The 15,832-nt window shown below is 45.3% G+C and overlaps 1 protein-coding gene across 11 annotated transcripts in view; it reads left to right on the forward strand.

Moving 5' to 3' along the window:
* TACC1 (transforming acidic coiled-coil containing protein 1) overlaps positions 1–15,832 on the forward strand; it is a 117,631-nt gene that overhangs the window by 52,664 nt on the left and 49,135 nt on the right. For 3 of the 11 annotated variants that reach the window (XM_081809313.1, XM_081809304.1, XM_081809310.1), the window contains exon 2: positions 7,207–7,322. The exons of 2 other annotated variants lie outside the window; for them this stretch is intronic. Coding sequence is in view for 8 of the 9 variants with exons in the window: in XM_081809304.1 (XP_081665430.1) it covers positions 7,207–7,322 (116 nt within the window). In the remaining variant the exon portion in view is untranslated. Of the gene's footprint in view, positions 1–5,668; positions 6,252–7,206; positions 7,323–15,832 lie in introns of those variants that run through there. 6 more of the 11 variants (XM_081809329.1, XM_081809332.1, XM_081809299.1 and 3 more) reach the window with 6 other exon arrangements.

Here is a 15,832-nt window from a genome sequence, read left to right on the forward strand (position 1 = left end):
CGTCTACCTGCTTAACAGGCTCTGTAATTGCAATAATACTGTTTAGCTGGAAAAACCACTTATGTCTCCTGGAATGGAAAATATTTCTAAATTTAAAGATAGTTCACTGCTTTAATTGGATCTTTTGTGTTTATTTTTGGCTTGTTTTCAACTTTGGGTTTGTGGTCGTTGGTGGGAAGAATTAGGGATAATATTGGGGTTATTTTCCTCACTTAGCATGAACAGACTGACCTATTTCTGTTTCTGTCCTTCGTACTCAACAACTATTTCTCTAATACTCCTACATCCCAGGGTAGAGTTAAAGTGAACTTTCTCATAATGTCAATAAACATACAGTCATGGTGTCTGATGGGGACGGGAGAGAACTTCACAGAACTGGCTCTTAAATGACACTAGTTCAGTGTAAACATCATAAAATAGATTTATTTTTTTTCCCACCTCCCACTGAAAGCTGACACAGTATAACTCCGCTATGTGGCAGTTCTGCTGTAAGTCTGATCTTAACCCAGGCTGAATGGCATACTTTCTGGGTAAGTCAAACTTTACTTTTGTGATATAGAACAAAATAAATCAGAGGGTCGACTTGACAAGAATTGTTCACCAGAGCAAAGCCTGGACAAGGGTCTCTGAGAGGCCCTCGGTGGGGAGCTTGGCCAAGTCTTTAAAGGATGCAATCTAGATCCCTTTTAATCTTTCTGGAGCTCTGAAAGAGTATTAACCATGGACATAAATCTGGCTCTTCTCTTAAAAAATTAGAAAGGAGGTTCTCTTTATGATACAATTTTCAGTGCAAATGCATTGTACAAATTCTGATTTGGGTGTGTTTGGGTAGTGGAGGGAAGACTGTAATTCTACAGGTGATTGTAGCCTATAGGTAAGAATCACATCTGATCTCACAAAGCTGAGACTGTAATGTTAACATATTTGAATAGGTCAGATGCCCTTATTGGCCATGTTGTCTTGTGCAGACATCGGCCTGTTGTTGCCTGGTTAGACTGAGGTTGGCCAGGAAAGCAGGCCTTCTGCTGGTGCGGGGCGGGGGGGGCTGTGGGGGGGGACGGGGGCGGGGGGCGGGCGGGGAGCTAGGTATTCTTAGCTGTGGCTTTCATGCCAGCTAAGCAGGAAGTGGGGACTGCAGCAGCACTCTATTGAGAGGAGTGTCTAGCTGACGGAATGGCAAGCTACCCAGTGGCCTCGAGGACATTCTGCTTTCTTCCAGTCTGATATAGCACCAAAGGTACCAACAGACTAGCGTTCTAGATTCAGTCCCGGCGCCAAATAGCTGTATGACTTCAGACAGGTGGTTGCCCTTTCTGCTTCAGCTACCTCACCTGCAAACTGAGAATGAGAAGACCTGCCCCACTACTGAAGAGAATGATTATAAGGATTGGATGAATCTTTATTGATAATAAGGTACTGTTAAGTCATTATGTTTTAGGGACCTCCCAAGGCCGTTTAGCTTGGTAAGTGAGGAGAGAACATTCAGGGATCAGGGTGACAGAGTTACCAGTGCGGGGAATGCCCCATCGTGTCTTGGAAACCTCATCCCGTGAACAGATGGCTCTCAAAAAAACAGGGTTGGGGGACTGGGAGACATTCTGCGGAGGTTCCACTGAGGCACGTCAACCGAGTTGCTGTTCTCCGGGCCAGTGCTTTTCCTACACGCTTCAGCTGCCCAGCCACTTCGGTGACATCATCCATCTGGCATGTAATCTTAGTTGAATTCCATGTATCTCTTGCTCACCAGATTCCTAAATTGTGAGAATACGGATACATTGACGGGCTTGTCTGCCTGCCCGCCTGACCTTTCGGTTTTCTCTGTGGCTGCTTCAGCCCCTATCCCCTCGTGCCATCCTGCCCCCACCCCTTGCCTCCTCCACTCCCACCATCTCAGTGCAGAAGCTTTCTCATCTTACTGGCTGTCGGAAACTTGGTTTCCTTAGCAGTCGGTTTTCCTGTCGTTCCCCTGTAAAAGTGTTCCCATCACACTTGGATTGCTTACAGCGCTGATGCTTTCCGAACAAGTGGAGTGAAAGCTAAGGACACAAATTCCAGTTCTGCTTCTTTACCCTCTGGGGCAGAGGCTGTCCGCTTTCTCTAGGTTGTTTGGGGCAGGGAAATGCGGTTCTCTGGGTTTCCCAATCTTGACTCCTTCTCTCCCATCCCCCAGGTTGCTACCAGAATGATCTTTCTAAATGGAAATGTTACTTACTTGCTCAAAGCCTGATGACTCCCCTCTGCCCATCCAGGTTCCCTGGGCCCCTGGACACACTGATGGCTTTGTTTTGGCCCAGCACCATGTTGGCCTCCACAAGGTTTAAAACAATTTAAATTAGTAAGAACATTAAAGATTGGAAGATGTCTTATAAAATCCACAGTTTGAGTTTCTCTTGGAAGGTTGTTAGATGGCAATGCTGGGCACCAGGAACTGGGCAGGGCTGCCTCTTAGCCACAGCAGGCTTCTCCAGATGGCACACCTCCTGCTACAGCCTCGTCACTCCCTTACGTTACCTGGAGAGGTTCTGGTGTTTGCTCCCCCCATTACAGCATCAAGTTCAACTTGAGTTAAAATCAACTTTTTACCAGGTATATGGGATCCATACCAGTTAGGCCCCAACTACATCTGCCCCCAACTCCTGCCCCATCCCTACAGGCTTTTCTAGAATAGCTTTGCTATGAAATGGTTAGTTGTTTGCCTGTTTGAGTTTGCTTACCCTTTCATTTTATTTTATTTTGTTATTTTTTTTAACTGAAGAGACCCATCTTGCAGATCCCTCTGGAGCATCCATTATAGGCAAGGGTGTGCCTGGCTTGGCCACACCACAATTATGGGGTGTTTCAAGGAAGTTACATTTCAGATTTTCATGGCGTATTGATCCAAAGCGTCTGTGAAGGGCAAGAAGCAGAGGAGGGAAGAGAGCAGATGGGGCCCTTTCTGTGCTTTCGGTCATTTCCAAAACAAATACATTTCATTTGGCTACGTGGTCATGTGTTTGCAGACATTCTGCTCTGTGATGCTGAGGACATAGCAAAATGGTTTACCTTGGTTAGGATATCTGTTTTCAAACATTGCCCATTCTTTCCCAGAATTACAGGAAAATTGATATATCAGCCTCGTTACTTGAACTTCTAGACAATAAAATAAATTCAAGCTATTGAGTAATTACTTCCTTTATTGTTGTTCACATTAAGTCCAGGAGCTTGCCGAGGAGTGATGTTCAGAAACCTGGGCACTTGCTTCTCCAGTTTCAAGATATTGCTGCATAGGTTGGGTTTTATCTTACTGGGGCCATTACTTGCTCCAGGTTGCACTCTGTGCTGGTTCCCAAACTTGATTTCCCCAGGAGGAGTCAGGCTTTAGGAATTTAATTTATCCTAGCCAAACTCATAAGATCTATTACTAAACTAGAATATTCCTTTTCTTTTCATTTACTGAACACCTACTAAGTGTGTGGCCCTGTCCTAATGTCTGGAGAAACAAAAATAAATCACAAATATGATGTGGTCCCTACCATTTAGAAGCTTATGGTATAGAAGTGGGACAGATATGTAAGCAAATACATTATATATCATGTGCTAAGAGTAGGGTGACCTTATATCTTGGGGACATCCTAGTTTATGCCTGCTGTCTGGTATAACTACTAATAGTGCCGCCTTTCAAACCATCTAAGGGCCACAGTAAAGGTTTCTGTTAACGTTTGGGGTATAGAGATGGTAGATGGGGGAGAAATCAGCCGTTTTTCCAGAGTAGACTCTTGAGCTGGGTGATGAAGGAAGTTTGGGCAGTCAAGGTCAGGGAGCTCAATGTGTGGGTAAGGGGGAGGGGCACATGCAAAACTGCAGGCAAAAGGGAAATTGTTCCGGAAGCAGCAGTCAGTCCAAGCTAGTCATTGTTTCCCAAATTTATCCTGTGAAAAAAATTCCCCAAGATACTTGGTAAAAATACAGATTGCCAGGTCCTGCTGGTAATCTGGATTGGTATTTTTAAAGAAGCACCCCAGATAATTCTGGGACATATTGAAAGTTCAGAACCAATTCTCTACTGATTATGGCAAGGAATACAAAGGGCTGGGAGTAAAGAGGAGCAGGAACAGCAAGACTAGAGCACAAGTCACCTATTAGTCAGGTGGGAAAACCCTCAGAGGTAGAACTAGTTGGAAGACATTTCCAGTAGACCTATGAAAAATGGACAGTGTGGGAACTATATGTCAGCTACAATGGGGATGCAGAGGAATGAAAAGATTAGAGAACTACTCGGGAGGAAGAATGAACAGGACCTAGGATATGCCGGTTACTGATTTACATAGGTAATATTTCCAGGCAATAAAACACTTGTGTGAAATCCAGAAACCTAGGGGACCTTACAACCTGAAGGTTTAAATGGTGAGCCATAAACCTAAAAAGACAAAGAATTGGATAACGTTGTGATGTATTTCATGTGGACGTTAAAAAAAAAAATGACTCCTGCTTACTTCCCATTGTTGTGATCTCCAGAACAGTCATGACAGTTGTGTTTATCTCTGGAAAGGAGCTGGATGAGTTCTAAAGCATCCTGACACACCCAACCCTTTTATCTAGACTTCAGGCAAACCTCTGCCCTTCTGTTAGGGTAAGACTACTTGCCTTATTTTTGCTTCTGTTTTTGTTATGGAATGTGTGAGACAGTCATGACTCCTCAACAGTACCAACCCCCGTTCAGGGCAGATGGTCGGCCTGGTGCAGTTTCAGCATGACTTTGTTCCTAAATTCTGGAGCTGCCCTTTCTGTGAGAACCTGATGTCACCTCACAGATTCACCGCAACTCTGGGAAATTACAATAGGACAAGAAACGCCCTATCCAGGCCAGGGGATCGTGAAGCCTGGTGTTTGTGGTTTGTGGCAGCTGGCTTCCTTGGTGCACTGGAAATTCTGAGGCGAGCAATCCCTATATGGAAAATGAAGAAAATCCGAGGAGAGCTCTGCTATTTTCCTCTGCCTTCCAACATAAAGAGGGTTTTTATTTTGAAGGCTGCCTTCACCAGGCCTGTTGGCATACTTCTGAAGCAGCAAACGAAGTCGGAAAGTAGAGACTTAGAAGTTATGAAGAGAAAGCCTCAAAAAAGGAGAATGGGAAACCGATCAGGCTATAATTTCACGGGGTAATTTGGCACCCTTTACCAGAGACCTGGCCCCAGAGCGTCCACGAGTGCGGTTTGGGGAGGGACAAAACATCTACAGTTCCAGTGCTTGGCTCCTCTTGTAGCATTGCTGAGGAATTTCCAAATCCTGGGAGTGACAGGGTCGGAGGTGAGCAGGCTGAAATCTTCCACGCTGTCAGTGTCAGGGAGGGGGAGAAACACCAGGCAACAGCGACCTCAAAGTTTTTTTTTTTAAATAAGGGGCTTCACTTCTGTGCGGTCCAATGTCACAACGCCATTAAGTCACAGTAGCAAGATGAGAAAATAAGAAGGGAAGGAGGAAAAGTCCAGCGTGCACGGACCCAGAAAATGGATCTTCCCTGCTCTTGCCGCTGACGGAGCTGTTGGGGGCGCCTGGGTGCTCTGCCCGCCGGAGTCGCAGCGGGGCAGACCCCTTCCCGCAGTCCGGGCGCGACCAGAGTGGCGCCGCGGCGGGGGGATCGGGCGGGCGCGCCGAGGACTTCAAAGGCCCGGCGCTGCCGCCGCCCCCGCCCGCGCGCGCGAATAGTACGGTCCAAGGGGGCGGCTCCTGGGGCGCGGCTCCCGCGGCAGCTGATGCGCGCCCCGCCGGCCGGGAGGCGGGAGCCAGAGACCCCCGAGACCCGAGCCGCCCGGCGCCGCGGGCCGGGGCCCTGAGGAGGCCCCAGGAGAGGCATCTTCCCGGCGGGAGTCGCCGGCGCGGAGGTGGCCGCGGCCGCACCGTTCGGAAAGGAGGACGAAGAGGAAGCTGCGCTGCTTGCCGGCGGAGAGGAAGCGCTCCACCCGGGCCCCCGACGGCGCTCGTTTAACCACATCCGTGCCTCCGCTGGAAACGCTTACAGGCGCCTGTCACCCGTTCCCTCCATTTTGAAAGGGAAAAAAGGCTCTCCCCCTTCCCCTACTCTTAGGACCTGGAGCCGGAGGAGCCGCGCTCATGGCGTTCAGCCCTTGGCAGATCCTGTCCCCAGTGCAGTGGGCGAAATGGACCTGGTCCGCGGTGCGCGGCGGGGGCGCCGGAGAGGACGAGGCCGGAGGGCCAGAGGGCGACCCCGAGGAGGAGGACTCGCAAGCCGAGACCAAATCCTTGAGTTTCAGGCAAGTACACGCATCCCTGCCGAGATGCAGACGTGCTGCCATCCATCCATCTGCGGCTCATTCTGTGTGCGTGTGTGTGGTCGCTCACCCGCGTAACCATTATCATCGCAATGCCTCCGTCCCTACCCGAAACCGGGTCCCCGCTGTGCATTCGAAAGTTCAGGATGTTCTGTCTGGTATTACCTTTCCCCCGTTTCAGTATGAGCTTTCAGAACCTAACCCAGGATCTGCAGTCTTTCCGCATCCCGGTCTGCTTCACTTTCCCTTAAGCTTCGAGTCCCTAGCCCCCGCCCCTACACACACACAGTGTCATTGATCACAGCCGGTAGAACTTGGGGCCCTCCCTGTGGGGGAAGAAGTCGCTCCCAGGCCCTCCTGGTGTCCCTCTGTGTACCGAAAATGCAACCTTGGTACAGAAGGTCGCGTGATGACAGGCCCCTGGCAGCTGGTGAGAAATGGTGGTCTTTGCTGAGCTGTCACCGAGTGATTGAGGAAGGCAGGTGACAGTATTCTCAGCTTGGGGCCGAGTGAGTTCCAAACAGGTAGAGGCCTGCCTAAGAAAAAGGAATCATGGCGAGAGCTGACTTAATTTTTAGGAGGAGGGGGCAATCTTAATTTTTAAGCCTATGAAAAACGGTTCTTGTTAGAAAAGGAGTCTGTTGAAAAGCGCTTTGGGGGGCATATCAGAAGAAAGGATGACCTCAAAAATAAATGGTGCTGGAGAAAAGCTCTGGAGGATGGAGGAATATCAGGGAGACAGGATGCCAGGCAGAAGGCCGAGGAGGGCCCAGCGAGAAAACCCCATGGTGAGCTCCCACAGGCCAGTCCTGCTGAGGACTAGTGGGTTGTAAAGTTAGGCAAAAATGCTGGACTTTAGCCTTGTCGATACATAGACTGTAAAAGGTGTCGGAAGTACCGTTGAAAGTGGTAATTCCTCATTTTTCCCCCTTGGCAGCTCGGATTCTGAAGGTAATTTTGAGACCCCTGAAGCTGAAACACCAATCAGATCGCCTCTCAAGGAATCCTGTGATTCATCCCTAGGATTGGCAGGACGGGGGGCCAAAACCCAAGGTAAAGAAAGACTTTCATTTTCTGCCTCTTTTGTTTTAAAGTTTTGAAAATGTAAATGAGGGAAGGAAGAGTGTTAACTTAGGGCCATTTAAAAAGCTTTGGATTGAGTACTTACCAAGAAAGGAGCTGTTTTAAAGCTCCTGGCTTATTTGAACTGTTTTTGTTTGTTTTTTAGGAATGTGGTGGTCAGAGGCTTTCTTCCTAAGTAGTTTGTACATTTGCAGGATGAGATTATCAAACATTCCTGCTGGGCCCTTCCCCTCAGCCCCCCAAAAACAAAAATGTGTGTGGTAATGCAGAGGTGGGGGAGGAATGTTTAAATTTGGCTTTGGATAGTTCTCAGGCTAAGTCACTTTCTCCAGGGGTGTGTGTAGCTGGAGACAAAAATTACAGGTAAGAGTTGATTATTTAGATAGGAAGGAATCTTAAGAAGCTGTTTTAAAATTGTTTACCTCTCCCCTCATCTACATAGGAATGGTGGTGAGCTTCACAGTCTACCTAAGAAAACCTGGCACAGAGATTGTCTCCTAGCCCCCCTCAGAGCTCAACCTTGAGCCTGCCCTTCATCTACAAAAGCTTCTGTTGTTTCATTTAATTAGTAGGAACCTTTTTTGTCACACAGCCAGTTTTGAGTAAAATTTCACCTGTCCTGGTAGAATCTGTTTATCCACGCAATAGAGTGCGCTCTGATTCAGCAGTGAATAAGTCTTGCTCTCACTGAGCTAACATTATGGAGGGAGAGGGATCTTTTAAAGGTTAAGCAGGATACACACGTCAGCTTGTCTTACGTATTATGGAGAAAAATAAAGCCGTGGAAGGAGGAATAGGGTGTGTGGGGTGGGGATAAGAGATGCTGAAGGGTAATTAGGCGGAGCCTTGCCTATAAGGGAACTTGAGCAGAGCCCTGAAGGAAGATTGAGGGAACAGTCTTGCAGATTCTTGGGGAGGGAACCCTTTCAGCAGAGTGAATGGTTATCTGCAAAGGCCTGAAGCAGGACCAGCCTGGGATGGAGTGAGGCCCTGCGGTGGGAGGGTTTTGAGGACCAGTGAAGAGGCCAGTGTGACTTGAGTGGAGTGACTAGGGAGGGAACAGTAGGAGCTGAAGTTAGCCAGATAAAGGGAAGTCTGGAACATTTTGTTAATGGTTTAAAATGACAGAAATGTATTCTCTCACAGATTTGGAGGCTAGAAGTCCGAAATCAAGGTGTCAGCAGAGCCACAGAGCCAAAGGTTCTAGGGACCAATCCTTTCTTGTCTTCTCTAGCTTCTGGTGGTTGCTAGTAATTCTTGGTGTTCCTTGGCTTGTGGCAGCATAACTTCAGTCTCTGCCTCCTTCATTACATGACAGGCTGCTCCCTGTGTCTTTGTGCCTTCACATGACTCTTTTAAGGACACCAGTCAGTGGATATAGGGATCCTTCTAATCCGGTATGACCTCATCTTAACTTGATTACATCTGCAAAGGTATTATTTCCATATAAGGTCACGTTCACACGTATGGGAAGTTAGGAATTCAACATACCTTTTTTTTTTTTTTTTTAAGAGAGAGAGTGCTAGAGGGGGGAAGGGGCAGAGAGAGAGGGAGAGAGAGAATCTTAAGCAGGCTCCACGCCCAGCACAGAGCCCCACACACAGGGCTCTGTCTTGCCACCCTGAGATTATGACCTGAGCTGAAATCAAGAGTTGGACACTTAACCAACTGAGCCACCTAGGCGCCCCTCAGCATATCTTTTTGAGGGACACAGTTTAACCCACAACAGAGGGCTTTGAGCAGAGCCATCATGCTTTGACATCTTTTCTCAAAGGCTACCTGGCTGCTGTCTGGAGAAGGGACTCTCTAGCATGGATATCCTTTTTGAGTGCTTTTTCTTTTCCAGTGTCTGTCACTGTCACCCTATGATGGCAGATAGAGCCAGCTTTCAGTTATCCTGTTAACTAGTTTTTGACCTGATGATAACTTTTTTCTACTAATAGTTATCGTATTTTTTGGCTTCATAACTTCCTCACAGGTTGCTTGGGGAAGTCAGGTGCTCTGTGATAGACTTCATGAAGGAGCTGGAATTATTGTTCAAATGATTCCAGCTTTTTGAGATTTGATTTTGCTTTGAATCAGGAGCTTCATACTGCACTTCCCCTGCTGAGAATTCGGCCATATTCTCAACCCACCCTGGATTGCTTTTCACCATTGTTTTTGGAAGAGACCCGCATGGGAGCAGGCATGTTATGTATCGGAGCGCTCGGTGTGTCACTTAGCTTTACAGCACAGAAGATAAGATGCACTTGTTCTTCATAACTTCCCTTTTCCTCTCCTAAGATTGGCAGATTAGAAAGGAGATTTGAAACCTGCAAAGAATTATTTTGATGCTTTCCCATCAAATTTAAATAATGCTCACCAGACATGTTAAGTAGCTACTTGAAAGTCTCTTTGAATTGCCCTCAGCTTGGGCAGCCCCTTCCTCACCATTCCATCAGTTGGTAGTCTGATTCATTGCATAGAGGCCTGTATGGCTCAGACCCCCAGAGCCATAGAGACCCAATCGTTTGGTCCTTCCTGTGCCACTGACTCTTTTTTACATGTTTTGGTAACTTCTAGCTCACACTCTTTTTCTCACTCTCCCTAAAAGGTTTCTTTTTAGGGTCGCGGACCAGGAAAGCTCTATGGAGTAGATCATGGTTGAAGGCCATGTCTTTGGCAGGGGATGGGGGGGGGTGTACAATCTGGGAAATTACCACTCTGTATTAAGAAATCTTTCAATTTAGGGTCTTTAAATAATAGGATGATTGCATATCAGCCTGGTAGTATCCTGCCTTTGAGAACTCCTGCCCAACATGTAGAAGGAGACTGTTAGTCCAGAGTCTTGTTGATGGCCTTGTTACACATACACAGTATGTATTTAGTACGAAAGCACAGGTCTGACCAGGAAAGGTATCAGTGGACAAAAATTCCTAGAGACTCATTTCATGTTGAAGTCTTAATTTCTGGGCTTGGATGGTCCTCTTTCTCCTGGAATTGTTGATCATTTGGCTCCTGATAAAGTTAGTCTTTCATATTTCTGTGGTTTTAGGACGTGGTGGGGCAGCAGGTAGAGATTATATAAGACTATATCTTCTGGAGGGATGATTTATGAGTTGTTAGTCAGGGGTTGGAGTTAACATATGTAAAAGATCCTGGCTTCCTGGTATATAATGGCCCTCCAATGTATGGGCTGTATCCCATATCCCATACCCATGGCCCCCACCCCAAACTCCATCTAATTCTTAGAACACAGGGAAACATTTGAAGTTAATTTTCCATGTCTATTTGAAGTTAATTTTCTTTTTATTGGAAGTTTTTTTGGGGAACTTACAGTATCTGAACCCTGTAATGCTTCTTTGAGACAGTTATATGCCATCCTAGGAATTAAACGGTAGATGAGGTTGTGGGGATTTTTTAAGCCACAGGTTTCAGACTAACTGCTAAAATAAAACTTGAGCCACAGAGGTTCCTTGAAAATACCAGAGTAGTGGCTGTAATATTTGGGCTGGTAATTCTGTGTTTTCTGTCTGCCTCCCTCAACAAAGAGTGTTTAAGCTCCTGCTGTTACTGTTCTTTCTCTTTGCTGGGGGATGATCAATGAGGAGACATCACCAATGAGAGGACTTTTGAAGAAGGTTCAATTTCAAGTTCATCTTTTTTTTTTTTTTTCTTTTTTGGTGGCCTGTGCATTGTTTTAGACTTTAAAAGTGAATGTCCTCTGCTACTAGAAACCTCCTTACTGCACACATATCTTCATTTAATTCTTGCTGAAACTCTCATACGCCCTTGGAGCAACTCGTTAAATCTACACTGTTTGATGTGTTAATTAGATGCTTCAGTATTTCAAAGACATAGGATAGTCCTTCTGAATAGAAGGAAAGATAAACAGGATCAATCCGCATATATTTACTGCTGGAGGCCTGGGGGGAATGCAGAGTTGTTTGTTGACACCCTTTTGATAGTCTAGATCCGGAATCAGGCTGTGGCTCAGAGACCAGATGTGGCGTGCTGCCTGCTATGGCCGATTATTCTGCCTGGGAGCTAAGAATTATTTTTACATTTTTAAATGGTTGAAAAAAATTGTGCTGTGTGAAAATTATATGAAATTCAAATTTTAGGGCCCATAAATAAAGTGTTGTGGGAATGCAGCCCCACTTGTTCACTTAGGGGTGATATCTAATATGGCTGCTTTCACACTAAATTAGCAAGGTTTTTCTGTTTGTTTTTAAGTGGGCTGCACACCCCCTGTGGGGCTTGAACTCACAACCCTGAGATTCAGAGTCATATGCTCTATCTACTGAGCCAGCCAGACGCCCCTGAAATAGCAAGGCTGAGTACTTGGAACGGAGACTGGCCAGCAAAAGCCTAAAATGCTTACTCTTTGGCTCTTGACAAAAATGTTTGCTGATGTAGATACACTTAAGACAATTTTGAGAAAAATCAAAAGCTTAAGTAATTTGGGATAACTTTAAAGAAAGCGGCAAGGCTAGCCATGATTAATTAACAATGAAGCGTGAGGCCAGGTAGCATTAGTGTAGGCCTGTATGGTCAGGTAAAGCTTTGGGATAAGACTGGTTTGGGCTGGCTATTTGTCTCCCTTGGAAAACACAAATGTCATTGGTCTGTCGGTGTACCTGATTTTCAGTTAACTAAAAGATCCAAGGAGTTATGAAAAAAGGAAATTAGGGAAGAATGAAGAGAGTTTGGGAATCATTTAATGTAAGTACAAATATATAGACCTTAAACTTTTGCCTATTAACTGTTTTTTAATGGTTTTAATGTAATGGTTTTAATTTCATTTAATGGTTTTAATTGGGTGTTTCAGAATTTATTTGCCGGTTGATGTGGTATATTGTTGGCGTATGTTGTAGGGTTGAAATGGTATATTTATTGGATTGTTTCAGACTGTACGTATGTTAAGACTTAGAATGCAAATCTTGTTAAAATGTAAGCCTTAGGTTTTTGATCCTAAGGCTTTGGGTTATGTGTATAAGAAAATAGTATATAGACATTTTTCATTAAGTATTTATTGAAGTGTTCCAGTCGAATCCATGTATGGCTCTCCTAAGAATTTAGTTTAACATCCTCTCCTTGCCCCTACCACAGAGATTGCTTTATTAAAATTTCCTAGAAATAACGGGACTGATAAGGACCCTTAATGTTACCTAGTCTGAGAGTTCAACCTCTGTGGCTCCTTCAACAATATCTGAAGCCATCCTATTCTTTTTTATTTTTATTTTTTATTTTTTGATGTAATTGGCTCTTTCACAGTTGAATTAAAATTTTTAAGGGTGCTTGGGTGGCTCAGTCGTTAGGCATCTGCTTTTGGCTCAGGTCATGATCCCAGGGTCCTGGGATCAAGCCCCGCATTGGGCTCCCTGCTCGGCGGGAGGCCTGCTTCCCCCTTTCCCACTCCCCCTGCTTGTGTTCCCTCTCTCGCTGTGTCTCTCTCTGTCAAATAAATAAATAAAATCTTAAAAAAAATTTTTTTTATATTATATTATTGTAAGATATTTAAGGCTTGAAAACTTCAGCAGCATGGTACAGTTCTTCCCCCCCCCCCCCGATAACGTTTTTAGCTCTCAACCTGGGAGATTCCTACTAGTTAGTAAGTGCGATCAGAGCCATGTTTCTTTATTGCTTTGTTTATACCAGTGTAAATGAGCCATGTGGAGCTTCTATATGGTATTCTGCCCAAAGAGAATGTTTCCTTGGGGAAAAAGTGTAATTTTTCCAGCAGACACCTCAGAAAGTGCAGAACCACACTATCTGAATAAAAAACTTAGGGGCAGGGAAAAAGTATGCCTGCTGAAAGTGAACATTTTAATAACTATAAAGCAGTATTTTTCTTTCAAAATGAATAATAAATTCAAGATCTTCTTGAGAAATGTTGTAAGGATTAAACTCATTTCAGGCTTGTACTCCCCAGTTTGGGGCTTACCTGAGCATCAAACAAAGCGAGTTAGCTTACTTTGACAATTTCTGGTGGTTGAAGGCATAGGTGTGTGTGTGTTGTGTGTGTGTGTGTGTCGGGCTGGGGGCAACCCATCCAAAATGATATTGCTGCCATTTAATGTTCTATTTAAAAAAAAATAGATGTGGTCTAAAGCCACTTAAACATTTAGGTTAAAGAGGACTTGTAGTGTCTTTTTCCACGGGACAGTAACACTCTTCATAGGAAGTCCTGGCAGCATAAGCCATTTCGTCACAATCTCCTAACCTCAGGTCAGTGACGGGGAGATCCTGGCTTATCTCCCCAAAACAAAACAGCCGTCTTGGGTGGGGATGTGATAAATGAGGGTTGCTGAACTGCCTGAAAACTGTTTGCGTTGGGCCTAGAAAGGGATTGCTGCTTGTTAAGTTCAGGATCTCACCCTCACCTTTGCTTGTGCGAGAACCTAATTTTATGAGTTTCCACAAACATGATCGGATCTCCAGGGGTTAGATTGCTAATGGATGAATGGATATTTCATTATTTCACAAATGAAAAAACATAATCTGGCAGTTGCTGATCTCCAGCTTTCCCTACCATAAGACTCCCCTCTAGCCGACCGCCTGGCTTTCTGTGTCAGCTGAGTTTATTGAATGTATTGGACTCAAGTAGCCTTTTTTTTTCCTTTTCAGCACCTTACTTGATTTTTAGAACAGTGATGCTATGAGATAGGACACATGTGATCTCCATTCCAAAGATTGGGAAATCAAGGCCAGCATCTTTACTGCTAGTAGTAGAGCGGGGTCTTAAATTCATCTTTTACGATAGCACATCCAGAGCTTTATGGGACATATTATACAGCTTCTCTCCCGAGGGAATCCGTGATTCTCTCTCTTCACTGATTGAAGAGAAAACTTACCAGAGGAAATAAAGGGGACAGAGTGTATGATGGAGGGAGAACCTCCTTTAAAGTATCCTGTTAAGTGATAGTAATTTAAAACAAAAGTTCAATTGGGGATATATATTCCACATTTATCAACTTGGCATGTATAATATGTAAAGTATAAAATGTACTTCAGGAATTTTGAATATCAGAAGTTTGCAGCAAAATTTAGACACAGAGCCAGAAGCAGGAAAGAAAAAAAGCATTACCAGGTAAGCAGCTCTGTTGAAAACATTTTGCACCCTTAATGCTTAACTTCAGCTCATCAGGGAGAAATTAAGAGGGAGGGGACTTAGTCAGTAGTAGCTTTTGCTTTCTCTCTCCACCTGTGAGTCACATGTGGGTGAGAAGAGGCATGTGCACGGAAATGTATGCAGCCTCCTGGGACTCTGCACCTATTTTGGGATAGAAAGAGGAGTTTCTAAGAGGCCTGTATTAGTTATCTATTGCTGCATAACAAATTACTCCAAAACTTATTAGCAGCTTAGAAGTTAGAACAATAAATATTATTTCACACAGTTTTCAGAGGCCTGGAATTTGGGGAGCAGCTTAGCTGGGTGGTCTGGCTTAGGGTTACTTGGGAGAATGAGTCACAGTGTTGGCCGGGACTGTAGTCATCTGAGAGCTTGACTGGGGCTGGAAGAACTTATCCTCAGGTAGCTCACTCCTGCCTGGCAAGTTCTTTACCAGGTGGACGGACCTCTCTGTCTATCAGGTTGCTTGAGTGTTCTTCCAGCATGGCAGCTGACTGGCCACAGAGTGGGTGATCCAAGAGAAAGATGGGAATTGTAATGTCTTTTATGACTTAGCCTCAGAAGTCACGCTGTTATTTCCACAGTATCAAAAAGATACCAAAAAGGTTACATGGTTCAGTCCAACAGCATTATTGCCAGGAGATGGGATTCATCTCATCTGATAAATGGCACCGTCATTGGGGGCCATCTTGGAGGCTGACTAGCATAAGACCGTTTTATACTTTTTAAAAAAACTTATACCAAAGGGTATAATTTCAAAGACTTCCAACTTTTTTATTGCTCTCTTCCTCCGGGACCTCTTCGCTGCCTTCCTTTTGCCCCTTTTCTTAGAGTGCAGGAGCAGAAGAGACAAGAGAAATCATGTGGCCTTCAGTCAGGGTCCCTGTCATGTTGTGAGGGCATCTGTTGTGCCTGGTGAATCGGCTGCTGTTCCTGTCTGGAGCTCCTCTCTCTTCCCCTTTATCCTGCATCAAGCCCCCAGGTCCTGTGTGGGCGGTTGCTACTTTGTGAGAGAGGCAGTTGGTATTTTGAATTCTCCAGTAATTATTTCTGAAGAGATGCACATTATGGTTGTTTGGCAGCAATGGGGTGAAGTTACACAATTGCACATCTCTGCAGAGGAGTCCCATCTGTGAGCACGTGCTTGTTCTCTCTGCTCCTCCTGCTGCAGGCTTTGGGGATGGAGGAAAAGTCCTACGGTGGCGGGGGTGGGGGGGTAGCTTCTACAATTTCTGTCTGTGGTGGGGGATTTCTGATGTATTTGAAATGTAACCTCAAACAAATCCAGATGGTTCTGAAACTCCGGGGCATCTCAGGAGTGAGAAGAGAAGACGTATTCATTGTTAGATGGGTTTCTGTGGAGAAG

The sequence above is a fragment of the Leptonychotes weddellii genome, chromosome 2 (genome assembly GCF_054177405.1).
Source record: "Leptonychotes weddellii isolate Sample4059 chromosome 2, ASM5417740v2, whole genome shotgun sequence".
Lineage (NCBI taxonomy): Eukaryota > Metazoa > Chordata > Mammalia > Carnivora > Phocidae > Leptonychotes > Leptonychotes weddellii.